The sequence below is a fragment of the Lipotes vexillifer genome, unplaced genomic scaffold, assembly GCF_000442215.2.
Source record: "Lipotes vexillifer unplaced genomic scaffold, Lipotes_vexillifer_v1.1 scaffold1093, whole genome shotgun sequence".
NCBI lineage: Eukaryota > Metazoa > Chordata > Mammalia > Artiodactyla > Lipotidae > Lipotes > Lipotes vexillifer.
The window spans coordinates 1,277,493-1,297,016 of NW_006774793.1; the positions used below are offsets into that span (position 1 = coordinate 1,277,493).

Here is a 19,524-nt window from a genome sequence, read left to right on the forward strand (position 1 = left end):
ATTAGTAAACATATGTGAAGGGTAAGTGGGTATTCATTGTACTATTCTTTCAACTTCTCTGAAGTTTTCAAGCATTTCAGAATTTTTAAAATATAGATAAAATTGTTTGCTTTAGATATTTAGATTCAGCCCTTTCTCAAGACAAGGTTAGGGTCTTAAGGCCTCTGGAATTCTCTGATTTATTTTAGGACTCCATTATAATTCTTCACAAAATTCTAAAGCACATGTTAATGAACACCACCTAGGATGTCAAAACATTTTGTTTAAACTGGTGGAAGAAAGACAAGTGGCAACAATTCTAGATTTTGAAGGAAACCAAAACCCAAAGAAAGGTGGCTTGTCTCCATTTTTGGGTGTGGGGCTTGGTGGCACAACTTCCTCTCTTTCACCATTAGTCCTTCCCTTATAAAGAGCAAGTCACTCATGCACCCGACATCCAGGAACCAGGCTTTGGGTATTGGCTAAGCCTCTGTCCATGGATTGAAGAGAAAGCAAAATAAAACAAAATATGGTAAGGGAGATAACCTACAGAGCTACACCTGGAGCTCAGTTCTTCGGGGGCTGATCGTATTTTGTGTGAGACTAATCCTGCCATTTGAAGAGAAAGAGAGCAGGACTGCAGAATCCAGGCAAAGTGGGGATGGGCAGGAATGGTTCTCAAAACTGCCTTTTATGACACCTAGTTGTAGTCATTTATAAGCAGGGGGTTGGCAAAACATTTTTAAAAGATTCATAAAGCAAGTAATTTTAATTTGTCTTAATTTAAAAATTAATATAACGTTTCATAGTATGTTTCAGAGGAGCAAACAGCATCTTGAAATGCAACAATAATAGGGAGTCACAATGCTGAGAAGGGTAAGAATCACTGGCATTAAGACACCATAGTGAAATCCTTCATTCATTCATTTATTCATTTATTATCTCTACTGAGATACATTCATTATCTCTACTGAGTAGCCTGCAGCACGCTAGACATTGGGGAATAAACAAAAAGTGTAGTAAAGTGTTTAACTGAAAAGGAAGACAGGTATCATAAAACAATCAGAGACCTTACACAGATGCTCATGGATGTAGCCCATGCAGCCAAGGACCACACCTGGGCTCTACTGACTCAAGGCTGATCCACCTTTATGTGCCATTTTCCCTCTTTGGGACGTACTTAGAGATGTGGGATCGTTCTGGTTTAAACTGCTCCACTGCTTTCTTTTCTAAAGATTAAGCTTCGAGTGCAGCCTCAAGACTCAAGGGAAACAATGATTATGAGCCCTCCCACAGAACCCTGGTGCTCAATGGATTCCCTCTAATCAGACAACAATGCACATCACTGCTCCAGATGAACTACCATGAAAAAAGGGTCAATGTATTCTGTGAAACTCTGTGCATGGGGAAGCTAAGAATGTCTGATGTCCTTGGGATAGTGATGATATTGAGGCGAGGCTAGGAAAAGAGGTGCAGTACGTACAAAAATATCCCTTTGACTTTAGTCCCTTGTGGGCTACACACATTTCTACGTGGACCTACTTATTTCCTTCTTACCAGAAGCACCTGCTATTCCTGTCTCCCTGGGAACTTGTGGCCCCCCTCTCGCCATTTGAACAGCCTTGGTCCTGACCTGTGGGCATGTATGTGTGAGGTGTGTGGCCAGGGGGTATGAAAGTGAGGGGAGAGAGGACCTCTTTGTGAGTCAAAAAATAAAATGTTAAAAGGTACTGAATCTGTGATCCTGCCTTACTTACCCTCCTGCTCTTATGAGACACGTTTCTGCTTTTCTGTCTTACTGGCTGGGTTGAGAAAAGGTGGTTCTGAGAGAGCTCAAACCTTCTTTCCAACCTTGCACAAGCAGAGTAGACAGAGAGAGATTCTTGCAGAATGTAAGTGACTGTGACAGTACAGGGGCAGCACACAGAGGCACGTGTTCATTATGTATGGCTGAAGAAATTATCTGTCTCCAGGGGGACATGTTTCACTGTGCATTAGCTTCTCGCTGCTTCCTTCTTCCCTATTTCTCTGCCCACTCTCTCTATCACTTGTCCTTCTGAGTCTCCCTTCCCACTCCCTGACCCCCACCCTCATTCACAGTCCAGCTCTGCCCATCAATGTCTCCATCCATCTTCTCTGCCACGACCCGTCTCCCTCTCCTCTTTGCTCAATCTCTCTTGCTGTCCAGGAGTTGCTTTTCTGTCTCATTTGTCTCTTGTTTTCTCTAGCTCACTTTCTCGCATTCCATCTGTGTTTCCCTCTGTAATACCAGTTTTTTGGGTACCCTGAAGCTAGCAATAACCTTTTCTTGTTACATTAATGTCCATAAGCAGCACTTGGTTTATTGATTAGTTTTTATTTAAATTCTGTGGAGGAAAGAGAAGGGAATTTTTATAAAGTGAGAGCAGAGAGAAAACATGAAATCAAGCAGAGAGACAACAGAAAGAAGGGGCATCCTGAGAAGATGGGGGTGGGGCTGATATAGGGGGAGGCATCAGAAGGGGTTGAACCCACGGTGTCTAATTTCCTTTCACATAAACTGGTTCAGATCCTCACGGCTGATGACAGCTAAGTCTGGATTATAAAGTGTGAAGTGCCAAGTTAGGCTTGGCACCTGACTCAGAGGCAGAGCTTCAGGGAGAAATGAGTTGGGTTAAATAAACCCAAGAAGCTGACATGGGTAGAATTTCTGCCTGACCCATTAACAACGGCGAATGGGACATTTTAGAAATGGTTTTTATTGAAATGCTTCAGTGGGGCATAGCCCCGAGAAGCAAGAACTTGGCTGTGAGGCCAGGCCTGGGGTGCACTGCGGGGATGTGGAGAGTCGGCTGATGGAGGGGTGGGGGCCAGCCTGGGTCAGGCAGGAGGTGGCAACAGCTGCTCATCAGAGCAGTTGTGACTGCTGTGTTTGCTCTCTCATCTTGCCCGCTATAATTAAAGCTTTCCCAATACGATTCTGGCTTCCTAAAGGGAAACTAGAATTTAAAAAACAAACAAGAAAAAATACCCCAAAATAGCAGAGATGCTTAGTTGCAATATACATGTTTTATTTTTTAAATAAATTTATTATTATTAAAAAATATTTTTTTGGCTGCGTTGGGTCTTTGTTGCTGCACGCGGGCTTTCTCTAGTTGCAGCGAGCGGAAGCTATTCTTCGTTGCGGTGCGCAGGCTTCTCATTGCGGTGGCTTCTCTTGTTGTGGAGCACGGGCTCTAGGCACACGGTCTTCAGTAGCTGTGGCACACGGGCTCAGTAGTTGTGGCACACGGGTTTAGTTGCTCTGTGGCATGTGGGATCTTCCCGGACCAGGGCTCTAACCCGTGTTTCCTGCATTGGCAGGCGGATTCTTAACCACTGCGCCACCAGGGAAGTCCCTATACATATGTTTTAAATCATAAAGCTGTTAATCCTGTCTTGAGATCACTGCTGCTGGTAGTTTCAAAGCATCTAAGCTACTGCTAGAGCCCTGGCAGGAGGGGCTCTTAACAAAACAATCAAAACTAAAAGAAAATGAAATATTAATTATATTCACCAAATTAGATACGCTCATGTGAATTCATCACTGACCCAACCATCCTCCTTCTTCTGAGACTAGGGAAATGCTCCCCCAGTTTCCCTCCACCTTTTTTCACCTTACTCCCTTTCCATCCCTGCTCTTGCCTCACTCCCCTGAGAGTCCACATAGAACCTGTGGACCATAACAAATCAGTTGTTTTATTTCCCCTTAAAGGATGTAACTTTCCATTCCCCAAATGGCTTTGACAGTTTTCTCATTTGCTAGCTGAGGAGGATATCAAGAGACACTGACCTTCTGGTTTTGCCTAAAGAGGGAACACTCAGTAACTATTATGCTTCAGCCCCTGATTTCACTGTGACCTTCCTCCCTCCTCCTCATGTCCTTGCCTACCTTTTCACCTTCCCTCATGAACATTCTACTCACCCCACAGGGCACCGCTGCTCCCTGTAGCCCTCCCTTGCCTGGTTTGGAGATGCTGGAAGGCACATCTGTCTTCAACCCCACAGCATTCCCTGCCAGCAACAGGAAGCATGGGGCCTCTAGGAGTGTTTTGCTCCCTGTTTAATCAGATTAGTCCCATCACCTACCCTGAGGAGTCAGATTTTGGTGTTACTGAGCTATCTGTGGAAGGAGAAATTGTCAGACATCACTTAAAAAGCCCTGGCCCTTGGATGCCTGGGAATTGCAGAGAGAAATTAATCTTCTGGCTATTTAAGGCAATTTCTTTTCCATAATCCTTTGTCAAGAGGACTGCACTGGGAAATTAATCTGATGGGAGTCCCTGAACTGGTACACTCCACTCAACAGCATCTCTCCAGTGATATGCAGCATCCATCATCCCTGCACAAGCAGAGACACACATCACTGCAAAGCTAACTCCCCACCAGTCCCAGCAGCAAGAAACTGCAATTGCAGAGGGAGCGTCACTGGGCCTGGAGACTTGCAGTTTTCCTCTATCTCTGCTCTACTTTCTTTCCAGAAAACCTACCACAGACTGATCTCTTCCATTAAGCCAGTCTTTCTTTTATCCAAAATGCAGGAAGGCAGAGAAGCAGGGATATGCCAGAACACAGGACTCTAGGATATGCGGTTTTTGTCTGAACATAAGGACTCAGCCAGTGCAGAACAGGTGTTTACACTGAACAGCTAGACCACTGCAAAGTCAGGTGTGAGATAGCAACAAGGCAAGGGCAGCATTGCTTCATGACTATCTCTTCTCTCCAGACTGAATTTTCTCTCATGGGAAAAGAGCCCAGGGAGTCTCATGCTCTCTGGGGGTCAATGTAAAAGAATTTCAATCTTCAACTCTCTTTTCTTCTTGAAGGTTATTTCCCAGGGCAGTTATTTTCAAATTGTGTTCCTTGGGGTTCCAAGAAGTTCCAGGGAGTATGCGTGGGGCGGCTGGAGGGGGAAGCTCAATGGTTGAGGCTCTGGACCCTTCAACTCTATCTTCAGTCTGATTTGATTTCTTTCAGGGGCTTGGATTTCTCCTAAGAGTTCTTTTTTTTTTTTTTCAAGAGTTCATTTTTTAAAAAGAATCCCAGGTTTCCCTGGTGGCGCAGTGGTTGAGAATCTGCCTGCCAATGCAGGTGACACGGGTTCGAGCCCTGGTCTGGGAAGATCCTACATGCCGCGGAGCAACTAGGCCCGTGCGCCACAACTACTGAGCCTGCGCTCTAGAGCCCGCGAGCCACAACTACTGAGCCTGCGCGTCTGGAGCCTGTGCCCCGCAAGAAGAGAGGCCGCGACAGTGAAAGGCCCACGCACCGTGATGAAGAGTGGCCCCCACTTGCTGCAACTAGAGAAAGCCCTTGCACAGAAACGAAGACCCAACACAGCCAAAAAATAAAAAATAAAAAAAAATTTTGTAAAAGGTCTGCAAACCACTGTCCTAAGTGAGAGGAAGATGACTGTGTCTCTGCCTCTTGCAGCTAAGCATCTGCCGACGGCTGCACAGAAGGGAGATGTAGCGTGGCTCCTGCCTGCTTTGACTGTAGAGCAGGTCTAGGTCCATGCTGGCAGCTCCTCAGCTCCAGGGGCTCTGGAGGCACCTTTCAGCAAAATGAATCTCCTTAGGCACAAGAGTCATTTGTTTTCCAAACTCCCTTCTCTGGTCTCACTAATTTCCAATTTCCCTGCATTTGACAAATGCAATTAACAAGCCTCCATCAGTTCCTGGCCGACAGCCCTCATCAGTCAATACGGAGACTGCAGGAGGCTGAAGCGGGAGGGAAGGTGCAAGAAGGGAAGGTTGCTGCAGTATGGGGGAAGAAGAGGCTTTACCCCTCTATTTCTGTGGATAACCCTTCCCAGCCCCTTGGCCTCAAAAGACGACACTGCATTGTCACCCTCACCAACCACTTTCTTCCTTCTTGCCAACTAATACAAAGCAGTTTATGCCCTCCTCTCCCATTTCTTAAGTTTCTCCCATCAACCTCCTCTATCTCCCCTACGTCCTATGTCTTCTCTTTAACAGAAGGCCTTGCCATCTGCTGCCACCATAGCTTGGGAAACCCCTCAGCGCTGGGTGTGATAAGTCAGCCATCTCTGCTCTCAGCAGGGCCTCTTCCCCACCCACACGTTCCAGTGAAAATTTTGTGCCGCTTCCTGCCCAGGAGACTATAAGTCCACCATCATCTCCTTCTGTCTCCCACACTGGCACACACTGGAGGGCCAGGACAGGGATCACCAGGCTGGTGGTCACTACTGCTTTCACACACACCTCTGTCCTCTTTTCCCAGGGTCAAAGCATTCCCTTCCCAACTGGCTTACCCTCTTCACCTTTCTGCTCTCCATGTAGCATCAGCCTCCCCTCCCCTACCACAAGAGGAGAGCTTTTTTCCTCCGAGCTCGGCCTGGTACAGCCCTGTGCATCTTTCCACCTCATCAACTTTTCATCTCTTTGCAAACAGAATCAGGAAGTCTCTCCCTCCTCCCTCCCTCTCCTTCTCCTTTGTTATCAGCTTCATGAGTGGGGACGTTAATGTATTCACTAGAGGATGTCTTCACACCGCTGTTTCCTGTAATTACAGTCACTTCCCTCCCACTGTCCTGGCTTATTTGACTGTAAAGTGCTTGGAGGAGGGACAGTGTGGAGAAAAGACACAACACAGGCTGAGACTGAGTAGTGTAATGTTAACATCCAAGAAAGTAAAACAAATAATTACCTCTGCAGTAGCTCATTAACAACAGGTAACACATGGAGGTCAATGCACCAGAGATTAAAAAATGATGGATACAATCAGGGACCCCTCCACTAGAGGATGGGGAGCTGTACCCATATTACCAACAATAGTCACCCCAAGCAAGGCAAGCAGCCACATCTGCCCTCCTTCAGGGGGTAGATCCACTATACTTGTCATGTAGATCAGCTACATTGTCACTGGAGACTCGGATCCAGCCATCCTCCCTGACATGGTAGAGGTTGACGGAACCTCCTGAGTAGGCATCTCTGTAGGTGGCTTGGTAGATGGCTCGACGGGCCAGATCATAGGCCTCTTCCACCTCCAGGTCATAGGAGTAACCCCTATCCATGACCCCATAAGCATACACAGAGCCAGAACCTACAGAGAAGGTGGCCCCCGAGATCCGGTTTCCTTCACTGTCCACGTAGTAGAGGCCTGGAAAGAGAGATGAGGTTAGTAAGAAAAAAATGATCACCCCTTTTGACATCTGATTCATCCTCCAAGGCAACAGTTCTCCATTCCTGTTGAAACCCAGGGGAGACCAACAGAAATACAAGAAAATAGCACTTCTATAAAATTACTTAAAAAAAAAAAAGGTGAAGAAATCAAATTAAATTTTAAGACTTCAGGATTCTACACATACCATCCCATCTTACCTCACATTACAGTAACTGCCTTGTCTGTCTTCTCTGTACAACCAAAAAGCAAGTATAATTCAAATGACTTAGGTTTCAAGCACAGAACTTCAGGCACTGTGAGAGGTAATATTTAAGACAATCCTCGGATTTCCCTGGCGGTCCAGTGGTTAAGACTCTGCACTTCCAGTGCAGGGGGTGCAGGTTCGATCCCTGGTTGGTGAACTAGGATCCCACAGGCTGTGCTGCCAAAAAATGAAGGAAAAAAACCCCAAAAGACAATCCTAACCCTCAGAGTTTAGACTATCTGGAGTGCAAGGCATACATCACACAGTAAGAGAATAAAGCCTATAATTTTAAATCATATTGTAAAGACCTGCACTGTCCAGTATGGTGGCCACTAGCCACATGTGACTACTAAGCATTTGAAATGAAGCTAGTACCACATGCTAGCTAGTACCACATCATAATAATATTTTGGATCTACTGGGTTAAATAAAATATATTACTAAAATTAATTTTCCTTTTTATTTAAAAAAATGTGGCTACTATAACATTTAAAATTACATGTATGGCTCACACTATATTTCTATTGGACAGTGCTGGTACAGTCGTAGGCCAGGTCAATCGCCTATTTTTTTAATTTTAATTTTTTAAATTATTTTCTTTTTTTTTTTGGCTGCGCTGAGCGGCTTATGGGATCTTAGTTCCCCAAACCCGGGCCCTTGGCAGTGAAAGCGCACAGTCCTAACCACCAGACTGCCAGGGAATTCCCCCAACCACCACTTTTTTTTATAAAGTTTTATTGGAACATAGCCACAGCCATTTGTGTATATATTGTCTATGACTGCTTTTTTGCTAAAATAATGGAGCTATGTAGTTGAGACAAAGATCATATAGCCTGCAAGCCTAGAATATTTACTTATATTTGGCCCTTTATGAAAAAGTTAGCCAACCTCTGGTACAGACAAAAGTTTAGACAAAGATGTAGTAAAATTTTTATCATTTCCATCTGCCCGCTGGGCCTCTCCAGCTGGATGCCTTTGTCACCAAATTCATATTTAAATTTCCTGTCCTCAAATACTTTCAGTGGTTCTCCATTACCTACCAAACTCATCCATCTTCTGCCCCACCAATCCTTCTGTATTTTCAAATTCTGTCAATGCATCACTAATCTTTTTCCTATTTCAGTGGTTCTCAACACTCACTATGCATCAGAATCATCTAAGGAAGTTTTTTTTTTTTTTTTTTGCCCCAGCAAGTGGCTTGCAGGATCTTAGTTTCTGGATCAGGGATCAAACCCAGGGCCCCGGCTGTGAAAGTGCTAAGTCCTAGCCAATGGACCACGCTTGCAGGATTAGTTTCTGGATCAGGGATCAAACCCAGGGCCCCGGCTGTGAAAGTGCTAAGTCCTAGCCAATGGACCACCAGGGAATTCCCAGGAAGTTTTTAAAAAAGATGCCTAGGACTTACCCCAGGTATTCTTTTTCAATTGGTTTGGGTGGGGGACAAGCACGGGTCTAGATTCTTAAGTTCTTCAGGTGATTATGATACAAGCCAGGTTGAAAAGCACTGCCCTTATCAGTTTTCAGGTTCCGATGGTTCTAACATGGAGCCCCTCCTCAAGTCCCATTGCCACTACCTTGCCTAGCAGCTCACCATCTGGTTCCAATTGCTTCACAATTAAACTAGACTTTAGTTCCAATGAAATTAGATGTCCAGTTACTTCCCCCAAAATCTCATGCTTCTTCCCTGTCTTCTTTTGTTCATTGTTTCCTTTCTCTCATTTTCACATCCAGGAAAATGAGTCCACCTCAATTCCTCCCATCAGAAGCAATCCCCCCAGCCCCCAAATTCCTTCAGCATTTTATTGGTTCTCTTTAAAGTGACATTCATCTCATTCAGCCTTGCATTAAGTAATCTGTGACCCTTTCTCAGTCAGCTTGAGGCCAGGGGCTGACTCATCCTGAATGGGACAGCTTGTCAGGAAGGCTTCTTGAGACTGTACAATTTAGGTTATGCTATGACTTCCTGGGTTTTCCTTGCTAGCCAGTTTCTATACTCTCTTACACTGTTTTCCACCACCTGGGACCAATCCAATAGCTAAGGGTTCAAAACAACATTTCTGAAATGCTACCGTAGACCACACAAGATGTATGGAACTGTTCTTTCACACTTTTCAAAGAGAAAAGTGTTTCAATTTCCAAAGTAACAAACTGAGCTCCTCTATCACATGCACTTTTGATTTTTTTTTTTTTTTTTTTTTTTTCAGTACACGGGCCTCTCACTGTTGTGGCCTCTCCCGTTGCGGAGCACAGGCTCCGGACTCGCAGGCTCAGCGGCCATGGCTCACGGGCCCAGTCGATCCGCGGCATGTGGGATCTTCCCGGACCGGGGCACGAACGCGTGTCCCCTGCATCGGCAGGCGGACTCAACCACCACGCCACCAGGGAAGGCCATTTCATCCTCTATTGAGTAATGAACTAATATTCTCCAAAGCAAATGAAAAAGTGGTGGGTATCCTACAGTTGTTCAAAAGAGGAAAACTAGGCATTTAGAAAGCAGGTAAATGAGGGAATTCCCTGGTGGTCCAGTGGTTAGGACTCAGTGCTTTCACTGGTCAGGAATCCCCGACAGTTCAATTTCTAGTCAGGGAATCCCGCAAGCCGTGCAGTCAAAAAAAAAAAAAAAAAGAGGAGTTCGGGGGGAGGTAAATGAATGAAGCAAAACCAATAGGAGGAAAGAGTAACTATTTTCAAGCACCAAAGGGGAAAATTAAACAGAAAGTGACTAGCTGTATCCCAGCTTGACTAAAGGGGCATTCAAAATTGGCTGAAAAAGAACTGATATCAGATACAAGACTGAATTTCCTGGCAAGGTTTTTATATACCAGAAGGGAAAATAGGCTAAGGAATTTCTTTTCAGAGATGACAACAGGACCTAGGTGATTATATCAAGCAAAGAAAGGGGATGAGCCCCAAAGGGCCCCCCTTCTAGGCCAAAGACTCTCTTCAGGAAAAAAGGGAAGAGAAATGACTAACTTTTGAGTAGGTACTCAGTTTCGCTGTCCAATATGGTAGGCACCAGCGACATGTGGCTGTTGAGCACCTGAAATGGGGCTAATGACACATGGCTGAAATGATAATATTTTAGTTATTTTGGATTAAGAGAACTGTTAAAATTAATTTCACCCATTCCTTTTCACTTTTTAAATACATCCATTAGAAAATGTAAAATTACATGTGCGGCTCACATTGTATTTCTATCAGATGGCACTGACTAGAGTTTTTATGTCTATTAGCCGATTTAATTCTTAAATACAACTCTTTGCAGGAGAGTTGTATTACAACTACAGGAGAGGCCAGAAGGAAACACATTATGTGTCAGACACTACATGCTTGAGATGTATTACCTCATGGAACCTATGTAACAGACGATGAAACAGTCTGAGAAAATAAGAAACCTGCCCAAGGTCACATGGGTGGTCAATGACACAGCTGATCTACTTCCCTGCCCCTTCCTACACTACAGCCCTTCCTTGAACAAACAGACGAAAGGACTGAGAACTAACCAACACATCCCCAGCACTGACATAAGCTCTTCAATTCACCTGTTCATCCAACCCCTCCTCTCTATAGTGCCAACCCAAGAATCACATGGCTGCAGCTTAACTCACCAGGGCCTCTCTTATCCCAGCCACAGATCATGGTGCCCATGGACAGCCCCATGCCTTTATACTGATACACCATGTTGGCAAGCAGCTTGGAGGCAGCTGCTACCGAGATGCGTTCCTTGTTTCGAAGCTCATAGATTCGACACTGCCGAGCCAACAGCCGCTCCCAAAAGCTGCAATCCGCTGCACCCCCAGCCATGGTACCCAGCAGGTAGGGGTTGATCTCTATCACCTTCTTTACTGTCTGGGAGGCAATGTAGGCACCTGCTGTGGCCCGGGAGTCTGCTGCAACAATGACTCCATGGCGAAACTGTTAAGATCAGAGGAAACACAAAACAGGCCACATGAGACCACATAAAACATCATCTTTGACATGTCTTTATGCATCAGTGCAAACGCAGAACATCTCTGTCTCTGCCGTTTTATACTTCACAACATACTTTCCCTCATATTAATGTCACTAGAGCTTCACATCAATCCCTTGACATGGGATTACCTGCAGTATTACCTTCACTTGAGGGCTGAGGAATGAGATCGAATGACTTACCCCAGATCATACAGCCAGTTATTGCAAAGCTGGGCCAAGAATCCCGATTGTCTGGCTCCTAGTACAGTGCTTCCTCCCACCAACCTTCCTCCTCAAGCCATAACGTTTCGGTAATCCTGGCCTATCGGGGATACTCAGTTTCTAAAACCTTCGGTGGTTACAATAGCCTTCCCTCTGCCAGTGTTCACTGCTGCTGAGGCCTTTCCTGGACAGGAGCACCCTGGGGTCGCCTAGGTATCAACCCAAGCAGCCTCGGCCTCCTTCTCCCACTTACCACACGCCCCGCCCTTCCAGCCCCATCGCCCCCCACTCCGGCCAGAACTAGAACCGAGGTCTCTCGGGGCAGTGACACAGCAAAACCGCCGGGGTTGGGGTGAGAGGTCCGAGCCTCCGTCTGGGTTTCGTGGCCGCGACCACCGCGGGTTCCGGACCAGCTGGGAGGTCGGAAAAGGCGCGGACGCGCGGAACTGAGCCCGGCGCGACGGCTGGGTCCGCACCTTGAAGGCCAGGGTGGTGGTTCCATGAAGCATTTCGATTCTCGGCTCCTCTGGGACACCCCAGCTGGGCGCGACCAGGCTCAGCCCATCGCTGGGACTCCCTGGACCCAGGTCCAACAGATCCGCACGACCTCCGAGCCCGAAAAACCCGCGCCGGTTCACGGGTAGCGCCCTCTCCAACACGCTGGCCAGCGCCATGACTAGTAAGGGCAAAGGGAAGTGCCTGCCAGAACGCCTAGCAAAGAGCGGCCGGGCAACGCCTTGTCGTCACAGCTTCACTCCCTATTAAATCTATCACAGGGAGCAACCATTTTAACTCCTGGCAACCACGCCTCCAAACACAAGAGCCAGACGCGAGTGATTATTTTCACCGAGGAGGGAAAAATAAATGGCTTCACTCCCCTTAAATTACAAAGGGATGTGGCTGCCATCTTGACTTTGGTCACGTAAACAACACGGGATTAGATTAACCTCAAATTCATAGGAAGCAATCGCAAACGTCCAGGTTGAGGGACGGAAGTGGAGCCGGCCATCTTTCAAAAGGGCGTGACTGGATGAAAACCTGTTCTAAACCGGTAGCGCTAAATCAGCCCCGCCCCGCCCCGTCCCGCCCCGCCCGGTGTCCAAGCAACACTTACATCACTACTGCTTCAGCAGTCTGTTAACGCGACTGAAGTTGCCATTTTGTGTAAGGGCACTCTCTAATACTGGGTAAAATAATGATCTACGCTGAGGCCATTTTCCCATGAAGTTAGTAAAACCACAGTAGTTTGTGCTAAAAAGCGCAACAAAATAAGAGTGCTATACCGCTTGTTGTTTGATAACATCAATCGCCACGCTACCCACGTTCTCTAACAGTAACCAATTTTTAAGATTCAGCATTGTCTTTACTCCCACCCTCTGGTGGAAATTCTACTGAGTAATGAATTGACCAAAAGGCAGATAGAAGAATAAAGAAGGAGAAGCAAATGGCCCAGTTAATCCACAGACTGGGTTCGCAATTCAGCTCCTGAATAACTGAGTCAATAGTAATTTACCATTTCAGAGCCCGGAGGAGAGTTGAGGCTCCATAAAGAAGTACAAAGAGGTTTTCTGACTTAAGCTAGCTAAGTCAAGCTCTTATTCAGGAATGTGCTGTATTTCATTGTCTCTTCCTCTCTTCACCCACCTTCATTTTTCAACCCTTTTGGGAACCATAACAAGCAAGGAAGTGGGCAAGTGCATGAAATGTTGCCTCCTGCTTTATGGTTCTATGAAGACAGCATCTGCCCTTCCTTGTTGGATTCCAGCAGCAACATCCATCAATATCTAAATTACTGGGCTTCCCTGGTGGTGCAGTGGTTGAGAATCCGCCTGCTAATGCAGGGGACACGAGTTCGTATCCCTGGTCCGGGAAGATCTCACATGCCGTGGAGCAACTGAGCACATGCACCACAACTACTGAGGCTGTGCTCTAGAGCCCGTGAGCCACAACTACTGAGCCCGCGTGCCGCAACTACTGAAGCACGCGCCTAGAGCCTGTGCTCCGCAAGAAGAGAAGCCACCGCAATGAGAAGCCCGCGCACCACGACGAAGGGTAGCCTCCGCTCACCGCAACTAGAGAAAGCCCGTGTGCAGCAACGAACAGCCAAAAATAAATAAATTTATTAAAAAAATATATATATCTAAATTTCTCTTTCCTCTGATGCCCAACTCAGCCCCTCCTCTTCCCAACAGACTCTGAGAGTGTTGTATTTTTAATGCTGAAATTTGGCAACTCTTTCCAAACCCAACCATCAGAATGTAATGAAGCAGAAGATCTTTCTGTGGGTCTCACACTTGGATGGTGTGGAAAATGCAGAGTGCCTCTGTTTACTGAGCATGTATTATTTCGCAGTCACTCCTGCAATGCAACTAATCCTCCTGACTTCTCTCAGTGGTTCTTTCACTCTGCCAGTAATGCTGTCTGCCTCTCTTAAGGCACTTTCACATTTTACCTGGTTATAAATATACATTTATCTCCCACTGGATTGTGAGCTTTTAAAGACAGGCATTTCTCGGGAATTCCCTGGTGGTCCAGTGGTTAGGACTCCACACTTTCAGCGCCAGGGGCCCAGGTTCAATCCCTGGTCAGGGAACTAAGATCCCACAAGCTGCACAGCATGGCCAAAAAAACCCAACTGTAAAGACAGGCATTTCTCTACTATTTATCTCTGTGCCCGCTGTGTGCTTAATACACGTTTGTAAAATGAACACATGAAAGAATGACAATAATGTTCTTCCAGTCACAGAGGCTTGAAGCCCTGGCTCATCTTGACAACTCCCCTTCCTTTACTCCACGTCCACTAGGTTGCCAAGTCCTGTTCATTCTCCCTCTACAGTGCTTCTCACATTCTTTTTTATTGCAACTGATACCGCCTTTGGCTTCTTATCTCCTCACTCCCGAATTACTGAAATATTCTCCTGATTTTTCTGGGTACAAACTATGTCTCGAATTTATTCTGCGCAGCACCAGATTGATTTTCCTGAAACATCATCTTGATCTTATCTTTTACCTGCTTAAAAATGGTCTGTAAGGTTCAGCTCCTCAGCATGCATTCAAGGCCTTCCATAATCTGTTCCCAATTTACCTTACATTAGTTCTCTGCTCCAAGGTCCCACTCAGGGAGACCTCAAAGAGGAGAGGTACAAATGATCAGCGCTGCTGTTGGTGGGAATATAAATTGGTGCAGTCACTATGGAGAATAGTATGGAGGTTCCTCAAAAAAAAAAATTAAAAATAGAACTACCGTATGACCTAGTAATCCCATGTCTGGGTATTTATCCAAATGAAATGAAATCATTATCTCGTAGAGATAGCTGCACCCCAATGTTCATTGCAGCGTTATTCACAATTGCCAAGACATGGAAACAATATCCATCATCAATGGATGAATGCATAAAGTGTTATATATGTGGTGGAACATTATTCAGCCATAAAAAAGAAGGAAATCCTGCCATCTGTGACAACTTGGATGAAACTTGAGGGCATTATGCTAAGTGCAAGAAGTCAGATGGAGAAAAACAAATACTGTATGATCTTACTTATATGTAGCGTCTAACAAAGCCGAACTTTTAGAAACAGATAGTAGATTGGTGGTTGCCAGAGGCTCAGGGTTGGAGAAAATGAGATGTTGGTCAAAAGTGTACAAACTTCCAGTCATAAGAGGAATAAGTTCTGGGAATCTAATGTACAGCACGGCAACTATAGTTAACGATACTCTTGTATACTTGAAAGTTGCCAAGAGAGTTGATCTTAAATGTTCTTATCATAACAACAGCAAAAATGGTAATCAAGTAAGGTGAAGGATTTAACTTACCTTATGGTGTAAACATTTTGCAATACACAGACACACACACAGAGGTATCAAATCATCATATTGTACACCTTAAACTTATGCAATGCTCTATGTCCATTGTATCTCAATAAAGCAGGGGTTGGGGGAAGAAAACAACGATAAGTGCTGTAGTTCAGAGGTGAGAGAGTTTGGTATAGATTGGGGTGAGGTTGGGGGTCCAGGAAGGCTTTTCCAAGGAGGTCTGGATCATTTCCTTAAATATCACTTAGATCCCCTTTCTTCTCAAACTCACAGCCTCTCCTCTCTCGGCCCGGATCTGAGAAGTATTTTCAGAATAGGTGGTACTTAAGCCAGACTTGGAAAGATAGGATTCAAAAAGATGAAGGGGAGGTGGGAGATGTGTGAGGAATTGCGTGAAAAGAGGTTGTGGTGGATGGATTAGGATTGGACCACAGTGGGCCTTAAATGCCAGCCTGGGGTGGACTTGATCTTGTAACCCTTCAAGGTTTCTTACTAGAGGAGACATGGGATTTGAGTGATACCTTAGGAAATCATGTCAGTGTGGAGGATAAGGTTAGAGGGGGAGACTGGTGGGTGGCCAGTTACTGGGCCACTCACCTGCGCAGATCTGACTTAATAATGGCCTGACTGAGAGACGTGGCGATCCAGCCATATATAGTCTAAGACTTAGTTGTTAGAAAGAGGAGACGTTCTTATCTCTTCAGTAAGATTCCCATGTGGTCCTACACCAAGGAAGAAAGAAGGACTAGTTGGACCTTTGTGTGACTTCCTGGTTTCTCCAGTCTTCCCCTGACATGTTACACTTGCCCTTAGTACTGAGACTCCAGGAAACTATGATGCCACAGCCTCAGCATCATGATGTCTGGAGGGTCCGGGCTCTTTCCTTTGCACGTACGTCTGTTTCTTTGAATAAACCCCTTCCCATAGCACCTCTCTGAGCTGTAATGTTTAGTAAAACATACCGCATATGGAAATAGCTGTAGCTTGTCATCCTGCCCCAATCTACTTTATGTTTCTGAAGGGCCAGACGTCAGGGTCCACCCTTGGTTGGTTTAAGACTTAGACTCAGCATTACGGCATCAAAGTCCGTTGTTTCTCCTGCCTTGGAACCACAAACCAGTCTCTTGCCATTGAGAACTATTGGGCAGAAGGGGGACCAATAGATCCTTTCAGCTACATCCTCAGAACTTTAACACCGGTCAGAGAAGCTATACTGCTAGAGAACTGTCAGAAGTGCCACGTTTGTATGCAGATGGAAGTTCATGTTCACCCCCAAAGCAGAGGAGAAAAAGATCTCCAGGTTCTAGTTCCCCTTCGCCTGGCCCCTCAGTACTCTGCCTTTCTGAAGGTCTCTGAGCACCCTATACCAGGCTCTTTTGCTCTTGTCTCTTTTGTCCTTACTCCAGTCCATTTCTCTCTTCTCACCCTGACCATGAGGTGAACCTGTGAGCTCAGCATCATAGCTCCCTGACCCCACACCCCGGAAGAGAGAACCCAGCATTAGGGACTCCTGCCAAGGTGGGTCCATGGCAATCTCTTCCGTTTTGTTTTGTTTTGTTGGCCAAACTGCACAGCTTGTGGGATCCTAGCTCCCCGACCAGGGATCGAACCCGGGCCACAACAGTGAAAGCCCGGCATCCCAACCGCTAGGCCACCGCAGAACGCCCATGGCAATCTCTTCTGACTGTGCCATTGCACTGACTTGTCTCCACCTTCCCCTAGGCTGGCAGCCCTTTCAGGGCAGGGGCAGGGCCTTATTTATCTTTGTGCGCCCAGTGCCCCCCACAGGAAAACCCAGAGGAACCCAGCTCTGCTCCTTCCACTGGCGCCCCCTTTCCTTTTCAGTTACCCAGCCACCACCCAACTCCAGGTGCTTGGAGGATGACAGACAGGAGACTCCTTGGATGACGCTCGGGTGTGTCATGGGCAGCGTCTCCCCAGCGCTGGAGACTCTACTGGCCTCGTTCTGTCTCCCCTCAGCAGTCCTCTGAGGGAGAGGGCGCTGCTCCATCAGCCAGTCCCAAAGCCTGGTTTGGGGTTAGGGAGAAGGGAAGCCACAGACCACACGCCTTCCCAGCTGGTTCTGGCTGAAGCCCAGCTCCTCCTTGCTCTCTCTCTTCCTCTGCCTGACCCAGCTCACAAATCCCTGCCTTGTTCCTTCCAACCTTCGCTGGACCCCAGGGATGGCTCTGCAGGATGTGTGCAAGTGGCAGGCCCCCGACACCCAAGAAGCCTCACCTCACCTGCCTCACGCTGGTGGCTGGGCTGTGCCCCAGGGCTGGGACCCTCAAACCTTCCTGCAGATCCATGGCCCCAGGCTGGCCCATGGTACCACGACCCTGGCTTTCCGCTTCCGTCATGGAGTCATCGCTGCGGCTGACACGCGGTCTTCCTGCGGCGACTACGTGCACTGTCCAGCCTCACGCAAGGTCATCCCTGTGCATCAGCACCTCCTGGGCACCACCTCTGGCACCTCGGCCGACTGCGTCACATGGTACCGGGTGCTACGGCGGGAGCTGCGGCTGCGGGCACTGAGGGAGGGTCAGCTGCCCAGCGTGGCCGGCGCCGCCAGACTCCTATCAGTCATGATGTCGCGCTATCGGGGGCTGGATCTGTGCGTGGCCACTGCCCTGTGCGGCTGGGACCGTTCCGGCCCTGCCCTCTTCTACGTCTACAGCGACGGCACCTGCCTGCAGGGGGACATCTTCTCGGTGGGCTCTGGATCTCCCTATGCCTATGGTGTGCTAGATGGCGGCTACCACTATGACATGAGCACCCAGGAAGCCTATGCCCTGGCCCGCCGTGCTGTGGTCCATGCCACCCACCGTGATGCCTACTCGGGGGGCTCCGTGGACCTCTTCCACGTGCGGGAGAGTGGATGGGAATATGTGTCCCGCAACGATGCCTGGGTGCTGTACTCGGAACTGCGGAAGCTCCCTGGGCCGGGGCCAGAGCAGGAACAGGAGGAGGAGGCCACCCTGGACAGAGCCGGTGAAGGCGGAGAACCGTCTGTGGCGCCAGCCCCGGGGGACTGGAGGATGCCCGCAGAGGCGCTGTGAGCAGCAGCAGGACCTGGGGGCCCAGCCCAGGGAGTGGGTGGCAGATGGGGCCTCAGTGGGGGCAGACTCACGGCGTCTGGCTCCTGCTCTTGTGGGTGCCGGCTTCATTTGTTGCAAGTCTCCATGCCTCTCTCCTCCCGGAGCCACTGAGGCTCTCTCCGACACGTTCCTGTTGGCGCCCAATAGATTGATCCAGCCTCCTTCTCAGCACCGAGCCCTCTTTCAGCAAGTACTTATTGCGCACCGGCTGCACGCCAGATGCTGTGCTAGGTGCTAGACCCTCTTTTCTTGCCATCCTCCTTTCTGCTTTTTCCCCTCCTGTCCCCAGTCTCTCTTCCTCTCGTTTTAGTCCTTAGCTCAGCTTCAGAGTCTTTGCCACTTTCTCACCTTGGTGAGTGGAAATGGCTGGAGGAGAATGAGGTGGGGATAGTAGCCCAGAGGGCCCAGGCTGGAAGGGACAGGGACAGTGCAGCATGCACACCTGGGGGTGGCGATGGGCTTCCCACATCTGTTTTTCTTCTCTGCCCCCCTCCCCGACCTGACCCTAATGACTATGATGCAAACTCCTTTCCTGAACGCAGTTTTCATGATAACGCTTTGAGGTAAAAATGATCCTCACTTGACAGAAGAGGAAACAGGTTCAAAGGGTTATGTGACTTGCCCTAGGTCACACAGTCAGTGCAGAGATGATGCTGGGGTGCAGACCTTCCGCTCCAGGGCTGTGGTCCTTCAGCTCCGTTTCTCTCCCAGGGCCTCTTCCTGCCGGGCGTCTGGGGAGTGGCGTGGGGAAGAGAGCAGCTGGGCCGTGCCCCTGCCTGGTGGCCAGGGAAGGAGGAACCCAGAGGAGCCCGAGGGCCTGGAGGGCTGAGCCCCCTCTACCTCCGCTTGTCAGGGCCCGAGCCATCGCCCCAGGCACCTCCCCCCTCCCTTGCCCTCTGGCTTCCAGGCATGTCGTGGCCGTTGCCGACTTCTCCCGCCGTCCCTTTGCCTTCTCTCCAGCCTCTCTTTCCAGTAGTTCCCTCTGGGCATGAAGAAAAGAGAGAAGTGGCTGTGCTAGTGGGAACTGCTGGGTTAGCACATCCTTTCCCGCC

The 19,524-nt window shown here is 47.9% G+C and overlaps 2 protein-coding genes across 3 annotated transcripts; one reads left to right on the top strand and one right to left on the bottom strand.

Annotated features, from left to right (window-relative positions):
* Positions 1 to 6,620: 6,620 nt before the first annotated feature.
* PSMB5 (proteasome 20S subunit beta 5) lies at positions 6,621 to 12,588 on the bottom strand. Of its 2 annotated transcripts, XM_007449541.1 has the most exons (4): positions 12,037 to 12,234; positions 10,996 to 11,302; positions 7,361 to 7,436; positions 7,098 to 7,128 (listed from the first exon to the last, which is right to left on the bottom strand). In XM_007449541.1, exons 1-4 carry the CDS (start codon positions 12,232 to 12,234, stop codon positions 7,098 to 7,100), a joined length of 612 nt encoding a protein of 203 aa, XP_007449603.1. The 2 variants fall into 2 exon arrangements, with proteins under 2 accessions (XP_007449602.1, XP_007449603.1); XM_007449540.1 differs by lacking the exon at positions 7,361 to 7,436 and having other exon boundaries at positions 6,621 to 7,119; positions 12,037 to 12,588.
* Positions 12,589 to 17,462: 4,874 nt separating this feature from the next.
* PSMB11 (proteasome subunit beta 11) lies at positions 17,463 to 18,633 on the top strand. The gene has a single exon (XM_007449542.1). The coding sequence runs from the start codon at positions 17,558 to 17,560 to the stop codon at positions 18,431 to 18,433; it is 876 nt and encodes a 291-aa protein (XP_007449604.1). The 5' UTR covers positions 17,463 to 17,557; the 3' UTR covers positions 18,434 to 18,633.
* Positions 18,634 to 19,524: the final 891 nt, after the last annotated feature.